Raw genomic sequence first — 15104 nt, 5'->3', positions numbered from 1 at the left:
TGGATGTAGTCAGATTAGAATTCCAGAAAGATCACACTGACTACTGAGAGGAGAAAGGGTAGGGAAGCAAACTTGGAGAAAGAGGCCGGGCTTGGGGGCTGTGTTGGAGTTTGGGTGAGTGGTGGTGCCAGCCTGCTCTGGGGTGTGGCCAACAATGTCAGATCCTCGCAGAAGTCCCAGTAAGCAAGGGACTGAGAAACATCCGTTGAATTTGTCCATTCACAGTGAGTGGCCTTGGGGAGAGCAGCTTCAGGGCTGTCAGAGCGATGGAAGCCAGATGGCACTGGGCTAGGGAGAGAGTGGGACAGGGAGTGGTCCACGAGGGTAGACTACTGCTTCAAGAAGAAAGCTGTGGAGTCCGAGGACCTAGAGTTTTGTTTCAACACAGTGACTTAAGCAGCAGTAGAAGCTGCACTCTCTGATTAGGGGACAGAGCTTGGAAGGGCTACTGGTGAGCACATGCCCCTCGGGGTTGGCAGGGAGGGCTGATGGCACACCACACAGGTGGGATGCTGGGGTGGTCTCGCAGCTTGGGTGGTGTGAGGAAGCCAGGCCTGTGTATTTCTGTCTGATGTCTCACTGTGGGTTTCCAGGTGAGGTGAGGTCTTGGTGTACAGGTGCTGTGAGGGGCCCCGGCCATCTGTTCCTCACCACAGTGTGGTGGATCAGCATCATGGGTCACTGATGTGGTTCCTGCTGACTTTCTATTCAGGGTCCAGATAATGAAGAGACTTTAGCAGCAACAGCAGCAGGGGAGGCCGAGGCACTCGCCAGCACACCTTGGGAAGCAGAGGCCAGTGGTGTGTCCCCGGGGGAGCCGGACCTCTCCATGTCCCCACAGAGCCTCGGGGAAGAGGCCGCTGTGGTAAGGATTGTGTGGTGCCCAGAGGTCGAGGTCATGGTGGGAGCAGCTCCTGGCCTTCTCAGAGTGTGGGGCTCCTGCTCAGCAAACCCATGGGAGCCTGAGGCAGGGGGATCTCTGACCAAATACTCACTTGGGGGTGGAGTTTGCCAAGGCCTGGGTGAGTGTGATGAAGCCCCTGGAAGTCAGTGGGCAGCCGGGCTCTGGGGATGGGTGAGTTGGAGAGGTAGGGTATGTCCCAGGGCTGTGTGCAGGACCCTGCTGCCTCCACCCACAGGAGGCAGGAGCCAGAATGGAAGAGTGGCGGGCTCCTGGAGGGCGGTGGGGGTCAGGCTGCAGGCGGCAGGCCCCAGCAGGGGTCAGAGGTCATGAGCAGGCCTTCCCAGCCCTCTTCTTGTGCAGCGCACAGACACTGTCCGGCTCCTGAAGGCAGGGCACATCATCCCAAGGCACTCAGCCGGTCTGTCCCTGTGCTGTCTCTACTGTGGGTGCCCTCAAGTTCTTCCAGCTCAGCTGACTCAAACGTGAACTCCTCCTTTCCATTCCTCCTATGTTCACACCTCAAATGAATGGGACCATCACCCTCCAGTCACCTAATCCAGAATTGTCTTCTCTCTTCCTTAAGTTCTACATCCCATCAAGCATCAAGTCTTGTTAACTTTTCTGCCCATACACATCGTGAATCGTCAGCTCTGTCCTTCTCCAGTGCTGGCCCCTGCACTGAGCTGCTGTGTCCCCAGCCCAGGCAATTGCTAAGGGCCCTGTCTGGCAGTTATGTGGATTCTTTCAGTGAACAAAGTGGTCTTCTCCTTCTCCTTCTTCTTCCTCTTCCAGTTGTCCTTTCCTTTCTCCTCCTCCTCTTCTCCGCCTCCCCTCCCTTTCCGTGTCCTCCTCTTTCTTTAGTGTCTAGGCACTTATGACACATTGGGAAAGCCATGGATCCGATCCCAGTTCTACCAAGTCTTAGCTTAATAGAAACTAGAATTTGACCAGTAGGATTGTCTGAAAATAGAAGAGCTTTCTGTAGAGGTGGTGAGATCCTAGTTACTGGAGGTGTATAAGCTGTAAACCAAAGAGTATATGAAACAAGTCTCAGTCAGTTTGGGAAGTTTATTTTGCCAGGGTTAAGGATGCACCCGTGACACAGCCTCAGGAGGTCCTGATGACATGTGCCCAAGGTGGTTGGGGCATAGCTTGGTTTTATGCATTTTAGGGAGACATGAGACCTCAATCAATATATGTAAGTTGTACATTGGTTCCGTCCAGAAAGGCGGGACAACTCAAAGTGGGGAGGGGGCTTCCATGTCATAGGTAGATAAGAGACAAACGGTTGCATTCTTCTGAGTTTCTGATTAGCCTTTCTAAAGGAAGCAATCAGATATGCATTTATCCCACAGAGCAGAGGGATGACCTTGAGTTCTGTCTGTCCTTTGTCTGTAAGGAATTTCTTTAAGGACAAATTGTGAGGGAGGTATGTACCTTTCTTATCTTAGTATGTATCTTTTAAAGGAATAGAATGGGAGGCAGATTTGCCCTAAGCAATTTCCATTTTCATTTTTCCATCTGGCTTAGTGATTTTGGGGTCCTGAGATTTATTTTCCTTTCACATTCCCCCCTTTTCTTTTTAAAATCTTTTAGATAAAACATTTTAAAGAAAATGAGTCTCTAGTCTCAGGTTTTGTTGATTTCTTATGGCTAGGATGGTTTATTCCTAGACAGGTAAGTCCCATGTTATTAGGAAAGTTCATTTTTAGCAGGTTGTGAAGTCTCATGCATGCCCTACAAGAGAAAATAGGGGGAGGAAGGGAGAAAAACAACAAATAAAAAAAGAAGAACTATCCTGGAAAATTGATATAGGTCATATTACTCTGAGGTCCATACATCAGTAGGCAGGTATGAAAGTGGCTTATTATGTAAATAGGTCGCTGTTATTTTCCTCTGAAGTTTAAGTTGTCTAGCTTCAGTTTGCAGGGCTTTAAGAAAGCATGGCTTAATTTTACTGATTTCAAAAATGGGGAAAAAAAGGAAAGGAAGAAGAAAAAAAGTTGAAAACATTATTTTGGAGACTTGTAGCCAGGACAAATGTTAGAATTCAGTCCAAACTATAGAAAATAATAAAAATTGAAAAACATTAGGCAAGATCAAAATCTAACAACAGATGTTCTATAGTTTATTTTAAAACATAATTTTCTCTTTCCAGTCTCATTTTCACTAAAGAAAAAATCATAGGACAATTTCATTTGCAAATTAAGTTTTAGTCTTATTATACTTGGCCTGAGTATTTGCATAAAGTCAGCAAGAATAGTTATTTGCCATATAGGCTCTTCTTTTTTTTTTTTTTTTTTTTTAATTGACTTTGCTGGAACTTTATTCCGTAAAGAATCTCAGATTTGACTTTAATGCCTTAAGGACAGCCCATGCCTGCAAATACCTGTATTAATTGGGTGAAGTCCTCACCTTGAGGTCTCAAGAAAACTTGGGGCTCCTGGGCCTGTCAGAAAGTGACATTCTTTACTTACCACAGGTCAGAGATTGTGTAGACAAGGTATGAGGCCAGCTTTCCTAAGGGACTTTTATTGGCTCTGTAAATCAACTTTGGTTCCTTAAAGGAGTCTGTATCTGATAGCATGCCACTCCAGTCAAAACCATGGTAAAATAACCAGCGTCTCCAGTTGTGCTCTGTTACAAAAGAAAACAGATTGTTATCACACTTACACAAATAACTATATTGTTGTAAGTTAAGAATACTCACAACTAATTACCAAATTTTTGGAGAGATCGCAAAATAGGATCACAGGTCGTTGTAAAATAAGTCATTCATTTAGCCAAAGTGATACCGCAAAGATTTCAAAAAAAAAAAAGGCAAAAATATTTATTCTTTGAGAGAGGAGATTGATTTCTCAAACAGCCCTAATAAAAACAACAGAAGGCCAATTAAATTTGTTTTTCAAAAATTTTTAAACAATCTATAAAATTTTAATCATCTTGACCATAAGATATAATTTCCATAAGCCTTTTTATAACCTTTATAACCTTTATTAAGGAGTGGGTTAATGCTCCAAGAAAACCTTGTCAATCTGACACAGGGGCCCATATGCTGGTCTCGCATCAGCATGCCTTTGACATTAATGGTTAATTTACAGAGAAACTAAACTTACTTTATCTCTCAAAATCTGCCCTTATAATCTCATGTGCCCACCTCTTCCGCAATAGTCTTTGGACCTTGAGGAGTTGAATAGCTTTAATTTTTGGCCCTATGTCTCACGAACACAGTTTATTTTGGTTGACATCTTCTACCAGATCTGTAGGTGAGGCTTTAACTGCTGTCAGTGTTGAAGATTTAGCAGGACTTGGTGTCCTTCTTAAACCCAAGAATCAAAGCCCTGTAACTTAATGGCACAAGTACTTTAAAAGCACATACAGCAATGTAGAGCACCTGATACTGTTGCTGTTCCAGGTGCCACTATGTAACCTGCCATGATCCCTGGTGGAGTGAACAAATGGGGGCAAATGTGGAAATAAAAGACAGGAGACAAAAGAGTATATTTGGAAGAAGGGGTTGGGGGAACCTTGCCTCTAGTGGACAAGGGCCCTGAGCTTTACACAGCCCTCCATATTTATTAGGTAAAAGAGACAGTGAAAAGCGAGGTGGAAGAAGGGATCAACTGCTTAGTCCAGAGTAGGCTTGCAAGACTGCATTCCTCAAACAACAGACTCTAGATGTCACAGTAGATAACCTTGGCACCAGGGAGTGATTGCCTCCAGCAAACCTTCTGTCAGCAGAAGCAGTCGTGAGTTTGCTCACATCCTGCATTCATGATAAACAGTTTGCTGTTTGATCATCTAGTCTCCAGTGGAATGCTGAGTTGGTCACGTCCCATGGGCCTTCAGTTCCCTGCATGGAAAGTTATATGGATGTAATAACCTTAATTTAAAAATATATTCTTTTTGTTAATCTAGGTCTTTTCTAAGCAAACTAAAACTTAGTAATAATGACATAGGAATTATTTAGATAAAGTGTAAGATCCGTTTATTAGGCCAGTTACCCAAAGGCAAAAGAAAAGACCTTCTGCAGTGTGACTGCTGTTCCCTATGGGGAATATTATGTTGGAAGAAAATATTCCTTTTAGATCTCTAAGATGAAACATCTTTTTAGTGTCACGCCACAACAGTTAGAACCAGAGGGAAAAAAAATCTTACAGCAGCTGAAAATGAGTTGAAGGTTAGTTATTATTTCAGGCCTTTTAAAAGGGGAGAGAAAACAGAAAACAGCAAGGTGCAATAAAAGTCGAACTTTGCGTAAAAAAAATTATAATGCCTTGTACTTTATTAAGAGTAAAGCAATACCTTAAGAAAATTTTGTAGTTCAAACCAATTCTTTAGTGTATAAGTGGTTTTTTTTTTTTTTAATCAAAACCCAGTATCTGGAAAGACCATTTTAAATAATTTCCCTTTAATTGTACACAGCTTGGTTATATGAAAGTTTTTTTTCATCAATCTTCTTATTATGATGTAAACAGACCATTTCTGACATGCTTGGACTTTCTAGTTTTCCTGAGCATCCCTTTCTTAAAAAAACAGTCATTTTATTCTAGGACAAAATTTACCATAAAAGATCCTTTCTCACATAAAATTATTTTTCTTTAAGCTTTCTTACCCAAATTACCTCTTTATTTCTATAACTTTCTTTACATTTCTCTCATTTCCTGATTCCCTTCACCTTGTTTTATACATAACTTTTAAATAAGCTTTAAATGAGACAAAAAATTATTCACCTTTTTAAAAAAACACAGTTTTTTTAGAAAGAATGTTTTCTTACAATATATTTTTTAAATGGAAAATACCCAACTAATGAGATATCTATTATTTAATTTAACTTTAGATTCTAAATTATGACACATTTGTCTGTATTTATCCCATTACATTTACCTAGTTGTTTTTAATAGTGTACCTAGATTACTGTATTTATGAAAACTGCGATAGTCATTATTTAAAGTTATTTCCCTGCCAACCATTTTATAGCCTGTGAATTTCAGGTGTTTACCTGAGGAGAACCTTAAGATTAAATATGAGGTTGTTTTACTAAATCAAGATTTAGGTATTTTCATTAAACTAATGTTCGTGTCTTATTTATCAGAAAGTACACAAGCAAAGGTTATCCTGTTTTGGGCTGAGTTTATAGTTTTTTAACCCTTATGCCAAATTTTAACACCTTATAGTATTTGGCAGGGATAAATATGAAATTGCTTGATCAATAAATGCAAACAAAAATGTATGCTGGCAATTCTTAAGACATTTTTAATTTGCTTTAGCAATAATTTTAAAGCTAGCTTATTAAAGACTTTACTTAGGTCATGTGAACGTGAAAAGCATTTGGGTTTATTATTTAATTTATGAGTGCTCTTTAAGCCAATGTCATACCTTGTAGCCAAAAACACAACAAAATATGTGTATGTACACATAAACACACACATACACACTCATACAACCAAAAATCCTATAGCTTTTACTTCAAAACTCTAGCCATGAAATACTGATACAAACTCATTGGTTTGCAGAAACAATAACAAAAATAAATGTCTGGATGCAAACAGTGGATTTTATTTCAGGAGACATGTAACAGCAGACTTAAAGCAAGCAGAGGCAGAGAAGAAAGCCGAGAGTTAGAGAACTTAGGAACTTTATAGTTGCAGATCGACTTTTGGGCTCTGAATTTTTCTTGCTATAATTGTGCACGAAAATGTCAGGTATGTCCATTTTACAAAAACACTTGCAAGAAGAGGGACCATAAAACCAACGGAGTGCCTGAAAGAGGGTCATTCTCGTTGTTTTCCCTTATTCTTAGATTGTTTCCCACTCCACTTTTTTTTTTTTTTTTTTTTTTTTTTTTTTTTTTTTGAGACAGAGTCTCCCTCTATTGCCCAGGCTGGAGTGCAATGGTACAATCTCGGCTCACTGCTACCTCCACCTCCTAGGTTCAAGTGATTCTCCTACCTCAGCCTCTCGAGTAGCTGGGTCTACAGGTGTGCACCACCATGCCCGGCTAGTTTTCTTGTATTTTTAGTAGAGATGGGGTTTCACCATATTGGCCAGGCTGGTCTTGAGTTCCTGACTTCATGATCCACCTGCCTCGGCCTCCCAAAGTGCTGGGATTACAGGTGTGAACCACCGTGCCCGGCCATTTTTATTTATTTATTTTTTATTTTAAGGTAGGAACTGAGCTGTGGCCTAGTATTTTAGTGGAGTGGGTCAAAGTGTGCTGGTTGCAGGTGAGGCTCCACAGTGTGTCACCACTTAGCCATTTCCACACTCTTACATGTCTCAGTTTCTCTCTCTGTAGTTCTAGCACCTCCAAGAAGGCTCAAAATCAAAATGCAGAGTGACCAGCTCCTATATGCCCTTCCTGAATGAGGCTTTTTTTTTTTTTTTTTTTTTGAGACAGAGTCTCGCTGTGTCTCCCGGGCTGGAGTGCAGTGGCCGGATCTCAGCTCACTGCAAGCTCTGCCTCCCGGGTTTACGCCATTCTCCTGCCTCAGCCTCCCAAGTAGCTGGAACTACAGGCGCCCGCCACCTCGCCCGGCTAGTTTTTTGTATGTTTTTAGTAGAGACGGGGTTTCACCGGGTTAGCCAGGATGATGGTCTTGATCTCCTGACCTCGTGATCCGCCCGTCTCGGCCTCCCAAAGTGCTGGGATTACAGGCTTGAGCCACTGCGCCCGGCCCTGAATGAGGCTTTTTAAACTAATTTCATTGGGGGTTCCCTGTAGGGTTGCAGCATGTCATGGGGGGGGTCAACCCCCAGACACTCCCAGTTGGCCTCCAGTGACCCAGGGGCACCTTTCAGCTGGGAGGAGCAAAATGCCCTTTCTCTTTGGAGCTGAGGAAACTCATTCTCCCATTTATCTGTGAAAACGATAGTTCAGTTCCTCATGCAAAATGGTCATACTAGCCAATCAAGATTAATTTCAGCAGGAAAGGCAATGGAGAAGACACCCTTTAGAATGCACCTCTGAACTAGAATTAGGGTCTAAATAATAACTTCCTAGAAGGAAAAAAAAAACCCAAAAAACAGCTAAGACCACTTCCTGTAAATTGTCCTCAGCCACCTCTAACTTTGTACTCTCATGCACCATTATACACACAAGGTTAAATCCTCTCCCAGTACAAGGTAATCTCTGGTACCCCCTAAAGCCACAGAGGTCAGGTCTTACGATACAGGAGAGCAGAGCTTTAGACCTAAGAAGAATCTGCTCATGACTCTTGAAACTCCACAAAGAAAATGGAACACCCCAAAAAGGGGCAGGTGGTGCCTTTGTTCTGAGTGCTTTAAGGGGTTTGAGTCATTAGAAGCCTCCTCTAGGTTTTTGTTGGTACTAAAGACAGCGAAGGGGGAAAGAGATATAGGGTGGAAGAAAAGTAAATGAAAGAAAAAAAATTTTAAGACAGGAAGCAAAGACAGCAAACATGTGCATGTTTTGGTTTTCTCCCCCCTCTGTTTCAGCTGTGAGAAATTTTAGCCAATTCAGAGAGGCCTTGTTACCCATAACTTAGAATTCTCATTTAGATTTGACCAAGTCAGGTAGAGTTGGGCAAATCTGATGGGAGAAAGACTAGAACAACAACCAAAAAAACCCCCTAACAATATGATTACTGAGTACTCTAATAGTAAGGAGAAATTAAGAACAGCTGGTTGTTCATCTTAACTTCAGCCAAGAAAAAACCCCAATTCAGCTACTTACTAGAGATAGGTCTTAGGCGGAAGATTGCTCTCTACCATCCTAGAAGCAGGAAAGAATTTAAATTTGCCTTCCCTGTTAGAAATGAGCTCAAACTCCAGAAAGGAGTTACGTGCCTTCCATCATCCTAGAAGCAAGAAAACTTGCATTCCTTGTTGGAAGTAAGTAAGACTCCAGAAAAAGAACTGTACAGCAAAATAAACTTTAGATCTTGACCAAATTTTGGGAGATCAGGGATTCTCTGGAGGAGGCTCCGAGGCCTCAGCAAATTGTCCTATTGGTTTGAACCATAAAGAAAGCTCAAGCTGGTAGCAAGCACCAATATGAGATTTGTCAAAGGTCAGTGGCACCTCCACTCAGAATCCCTTCTTCGTTGCCAAAATGTGAACCCCAAATATCTGAGACAGATCTCAGGAAAGTTAGGAAGTTTATTCTGCAAAGGTTAAGGACATGCCCGTGACACAGCCTCAGGAGATCCTGACAACATGTGCCCAAGGTGGTTGGAGCACAGCTTGGTTTTATGGATTTTAGGGAGACATGAGACATCAATCAATATATATAAGGTGTGCATTTGTGCTGTCCGGAAAGGCAGGACAACTCAAAGCGGGGAGGGGGCTTCCATGTCATAGGTAGATAAGAGACAAATGGTTGCATTCTTCTGAGTTTCTGATTAGCCTTTCCAAAGGAAGCAATCAGATATACATTTATCCCACGGAGCAGAGGGATGACCTTGAGTTCTGTCCGTCCTTTGTCTGCAAGGAATTTCCTTAAGGACAAATTATTAGGAAGGAATGTAGCTTTTTTATCTTAGTAGCTATCTTTTTAAGGAATACAATGGGAGATAGGTTTGCCCTAAGTAGTTCCCAGCTTGATTTTTTTTCCCCTTCTGCTTAGTGATTTGGGGATCCTGAGATTTATTTTCCTTTCACAAAGCTAAGGCCAGAGAAGCGCTTGGCAGAGATGTGCTAGAGGGGACTCTGGGGTGGGTGGGGGGATGCCCTGAGAGGTGCGTTCTAACACTGGAGCTCCAGGCGAAGGTGTGGTCCTGAAGGAGCAAAGGAAAGGGAATCATGGAGCCTCCAGTTATCTGAGGCCCCAGCGCTTTCCACCCCCCAGCCTCATACCCACTGAACCAGGGGTATGGGCGAAGGGGCACAGCTCCTCATGCCAATTTCATTTCAGGGTCCAAGCAGTGAAGGAAGTTTAACAACAGCTGCAGCTGCAACCGAAGTGTCCCTCAGTACTTTTGAGGATGAGGAAGCCAGTGGGGTCCCCACAGATGGCCTGGCCCCCCTCACAGCCACCATGACCCCTGAGCAGGCAGTCACTTCTGTAAGTGTCATCTGGCGTCCTCTCTGGCTTACAGGGGAGAGACAGGTCTGCATTGTGAGACAACAGCCGTCCTTGGCCTTGGCAGGGGCACCTGCAGCTTGGTTATGAGCATCTGGGTGGGCAGCGGCTGGAGGGAGGCAGGACGCAATGCCGGAGTGTGGCAGGGGCCACAGCCCTGCTCCCTCCTAGCCTTGCCCAAGAATTTACTCAGAGTCAAGTGGTCCACAGTTGGCACTGAGGCTTAGAGGAGATGCATATTTCAGAGGGGGTGTGCTGGGGGCAACGATGATCATAGGGAAGAATGTGTTTTGAAACTGGGCTGGCACCACAGAAACGACAGTGACCACAACTCCCCGGCAGCCTCGTGAGCGAGGTGAGGTGGTGCCTCAATGCTGGTTTTGTTTTCAGGGTCCTGGTGATGAAGAAGACTTGGCAGCAGCCACAACAGAGGAGCCCCTCATCACAGCTCGCGGTGAAGAGTCCGGCAGCCCTCCCCCCGATGGGCCACCGCTGCCCCTGCCCACACTGGCTCCTGAAAGAAGGGTCACTCCAGTAAGTGGCATAGAGCTGTAAGATTTGACTTGGCAGACCTTACATGGGAGAGAAAGAAAGGCCAAAGTTGTGGGAGGGTTGGCCCCCAGCTTTCTCAGAGGTAGGTTTTCACATTGGTTTGCAAATTTGGGCATTTGAGGAGCTTTAACCTGGGGAACACTTGAGGAAACTCCAGCTTGTAGAGCAAAAGCAAGAAATTAAAATCAAGGGGACCTGGCTTTGTGTTCCAAACTGATCTTTGGATTGAAATGAGATCTAACAGTGCTCTTCTGGGGACAAAGCTGACAGTAAGATGTGGCAGGTCTGTAGAGGGGAGAACATCAGCGCTGTGTTTGTGTTGGGGGGTGACCTCCAAGTCCTTGCCAACATGAGTTTTTATCACTCTTGGCTGCAACTGTGTGACCTTAAGCAAATCCTTTGATCTCTTTGGCCCTCCGTTTCCTCATCTGTAAAAATGAGTGACTGCAAGGCCAAGTCAGAGAATGCAGGTTGGAGAACGTTTACAAAGCTCTGTACACACACCTGGGGTTGTCACCACTTAAGGGCTATAACTGTCTTTTAGAAATAGGAAACCCAAAGCTGGCCCTCAGCTTGGGCTTGTGTGAAGAGGGACTGCTCTTCCAATGTGAACACATTTTTAAAGGAAAACATCTCCTTGGTGACCAGCACAGGCTTGTCAGTTCCCCAAACACCACTTGATCGTGCACACTTTGAAAGCCACCATTCAAGCTACAGTCATGTGGTCCATTGGCCACGGTGTGGCAGGACTGACCTGTGAGGGTGGGGCTGTGGGACAGGAGATCAGGAGAACACCTAAGGTCCTGAATGCCCCTTGTTCCGGGGCCTTTTCTAGTGGTTATCACACTGCTTCCTGTCTCTTTAGAGTTGTCTTGCATTCGTTCATTGATTCACTCATTGACTGGACACATAGCGGCTCTGGGCCCTCAGTCAGGACACTTGTAAATAGAGATGAATGTGACCTCACTCCTGTCCCCAATGAATTCACAATCAAGGGGCAGGAAATAAGCCATCTGAACTGACATTGATTAATCACTCTGTGCTCCAAGTGTATCTGATTCCCTTCACCACACCCCTCTTCAGTATAAGGCGAATAGGAGGTAAGATGTGGAGAGGTAGTCACCTGCCACTGTTGCCTGCCTCTAAGAGGTGGAGCTGGGGTTTGAACCTGCATGCTGGCCTGCAGAGCTGAAGCTCTCGAGCTTCACCTGGCTGAAGTCCTCATTTGTGAGAGTGTGGTGTGGTGGGAAGATCCTGGACTGGGGGCCAGGAGGTTGAGGTTCTGCTTCCAGGGATGCCATTGACTTGTGGTGGGCCCTGGGCCTCCTTGTCATCATCTATAAAAGGAAAAAGGCGAACAACCACTCTGGTTTTTAACTCTGGTCACACATTAGAGATGGCTGCTAGCTTAAAACAATGCAGGTGTCTGAGTCCAGTGCTAGACCAAGTAACTAACACTGGGGCTGGGGCTTTGGGCTTGCAGGGCATCCTAGTGGGCATCCAGCTCTGGATCGACCTGCTCATGCACTGTGACTTCCCAAACAATGTCCCCCTCCTCTTCTGCACCTCACCCCAAGGTGTACACAAAGCACCAAGTTCAAATCTCCCTAGTTATGCCTCATCAGGCACAGATAGAGCCAGTTCTCCTTTTTCTTTCTCTTTTAAACTTTTTGTTATTGAAAATCTAAAAATGTCACAAAGGAGCTTAGAATAGTATAATTAACCCCCACATACCCATCACTCAGTTTGGATAATTATCAACACTGCCAATCTTGCTTCATCTGTTTCACCTCCTACCACCATCTTTTTTGGAGGGAAGGGGAATACTGGAATATTCAAAAATGAACCCCAAACATCCTATCATTTATTTAACTGATAAACAATTCAATGTGTACAGCTGATAGAGTGATCTGGTACCTTTTTTTTGGTCATAGCCACAGTGTCACAATGCATCTAACAAAATTAACAGTGGTTCCTTCATATTATCTAATGCCCTGATTATTTTGTTTTAAAATGCCTCTTTCCAGTTAGTTTGTTTGAATCTGAATCCAAACAAGGTCTACACATTGCATTTGGTTGATACATCTCTTAAGTGTCTCTTAATCTCTCATTGTCCCCCGCCTTCTTTTTCCCTTTTGCCATTACTTTGTTGAAGAAACTGGGTCAGTTTCTTCCTTAGACCCTTTGTGTTTTCAGCTTTGAAAAGTTGGTCTGGTAAGGCTGGCTGTGCTCATGGGAGTGTGAGGGTTACTGCTCCTGGGGAGCTCTTTGTCCACATGTATTAACAACCGTAAGAGTGCATATTGCTGACCCAGAAACTTCTCTTCTAGGAATTGATTCTAGTGGAGATAGTCTGATAACCTTTGTTGTCGCTGTTTTTTTTTTTTTTTAAAAAAAAAAAAAGGTTTTGTTTACCAGGATGCTAATCTCGGTATTGTCCATAATAGAGAAAAATTGGGCATAATTTAATTAGCTAGCAATAGAAGATTAATTGAATTAAAGTATATTCACCCATTCTGTAGGTTATCTGTTCACTCTGATGGTAGTTTCTTTTGCTGTGCAAAAGCTCTTTAGTTTAATTAGATCCTATTTGTCAATTTTGGCTTTTGTTGCCATTGCTTTTGGTGTTTTAGACATGAAGTCCTTTCCCATGCCTATGTCCTGAATGGTATCACCTAGGTTTTCTTCTAGGGTTTTTATGGTTTTAGGTCTAACATTTAACTCTCTAATCCATCTTGAATTAATTTTTGTATAAGGTGTAAGGAAGGGATCCAGTTTTAGCTTTCTACTTATGGGTAGCCAGTTTTCCCAGCACCATTTATTAAATAGGGAATCCTTTCCCCATTTCTTGTTTTTGTCAGGTTTGTCAAAGATCAGATGGCAGTGGATGTGTGGTATTATTTCTGAGGGCTCTGTTCTGTTCCATTGGTCTGTATCTCTGTTTTGGTACCAGTACCATGCTGTTTTGGTTACTGTAGCCTTGTAGTATAGGTTGAAGTCAGGTAGCATGATGCCTCCAGCTTCATTCTTTTGGCTTAGGATTGTCTTGGCAATGTGGGCTCTTTTTTTGGTTCCATATGAACTTTTAAGTAGTTTTTTCCAATTCTGTGAAGAAAGTCATTGGTAGCTTAATGGGGATGGCATTGAATCTATAAATTACCTTGGACAGTATGGCCATTTTCACAATATTGATTCTTCCTATCCATGAGCATGGAATGTTCTTCCATTTGTTTGTGTCCTCTTTTATTTCACTGAGCAGTGGTTTGTAGTTCTCCTTGAAGAGGTCCTTTACATCCCTTGTAAGTTGGATTCCTAGGTGTTTTATTCTCTTTGAAGCAATTGTTAATGGGAATTCACTCATGATTTGGCTCTCTGTCTGTTATTGGTGTATAAGAATGCTTGTGATTTTTGCCCATTGATTTTGTATCCTGAGACTTTGCTGAAGTTGCTTCTCAGCTTAAGGAGATTTTGGGCTGAGACAATGGGGTTTTCTAAATATACAATCATGTCATCTGCAAACAGGGACAACTTGACTTCCTCTTTTCCTAATTGAATACCCCTTATTTCTTTCTCCTGCCTGATTGCCCTGGCCAGAACTTCCAACACTATGTTGAATAGGAGTGGTGAGAGAGGGCATCCCTGTCTTGTGCCAGTTTTCAAAGGGAATGCTTCCAGTTTTTGCCCATTCAGTATGATATTGGCTGTGGGTTTGTCATAAATAGCTCTTATTATTTTGAGGTATGTTCCATCAATACTGAATTTATTGAGCGTTTTTAGCATGAAGGGCTGTTGAATTTTGTCAAAGGCCTTTTCTGCATCTATTGAGATAATCATGTGTTTTTTGTCTTTGGTTCTGTTTATATGCTGGATTACGTTTATTGTTTTGCATATAAGGGCTAATATCCAGAACCTACAAAGAACTCCAACGAATTTACAAGAAAAAAACAAACAACCCCATCAAAAAGTGGGCAAAGGATATGAACAGACACTTCTCAAAAGAAGACATTTATACAGCCAACAGACACATGAAAAAATGCTCATCATCACTAGCCGTCAGAGAAATGCAAATCAAAACCACAATGAGATACCATCTCACACCAGTTAGAATGGTGATCATTAAAAAGTCAGGAAACAACAGGTGCTGGAGAGGATGTGGAGAAATAGGAACACTTTTACACTGTTGGCGGGACTGTAAACTAGTTCAACCATTGTGGAAGATAGTGTGGCGATTCCTCAAGGGTCTAGAACTAGAAATACCATTTGACCCAGCCATCCCATTACTGGGTATATACCCAAAGGGTTATAAATAATGCTACTATAAAGATACATGCACACGTATGTTTATTGTGGCACTATTCACAATAGCAAAGCCTTGGAACCAACCCAAATGTCCATCAATGACAGACTAGATTAAGAAAATGTGGCACATATTGTCTTGGCAATGCAGGGTCTTTTTTTGATTCCATATGAACTTTAAAGTAGTTTTTTCCAATTCTGTGAAGAAAGTCTTTGGTAGCTTAATGGAGATGGCTTTGAATCTATAAATTACCTTGGGCAGTATGGCCATTTTTTTTATTTTTTGTTATTGAAAATCTAAAAATGGAA

General features: G+C 42.9%; 1 protein-coding gene across 3 annotated transcripts in view; it reads left to right on the top strand.

The window, feature by feature from the left end:
* The window catches only part of COL15A1 (collagen type XV alpha 1 chain), a 127172-nt gene that overhangs the window by 59154 nt on the left and 52914 nt on the right, over positions 1-15104 (top strand). For all 3 annotated transcript variants that reach the window (XM_077965657.1, XM_028835028.2, XM_077965658.1), the window contains 3 exons: positions 713-865; positions 9780-9929; positions 10338-10481. In XM_077965657.1, coding sequence (XP_077821783.1) covers positions 713-865; positions 9780-9929; positions 10338-10481 — 447 coding nt within the window. The remainder of the gene's footprint in view (positions 1-712; positions 866-9779; positions 9930-10337; positions 10482-15104) is intronic.

This window comes from Macaca mulatta, chromosome 15 (assembly GCF_049350105.2).
Source record: "Macaca mulatta isolate MMU2019108-1 chromosome 15, T2T-MMU8v2.0, whole genome shotgun sequence".
In the NCBI taxonomy this organism is placed as follows: domain Eukaryota; kingdom Metazoa; phylum Chordata; class Mammalia; order Primates; family Cercopithecidae; genus Macaca; species Macaca mulatta.
The sequence above is the reverse complement of the archived record's forward strand: the minus strand, read 5'-3'. Positions and strand labels throughout refer to the sequence as shown.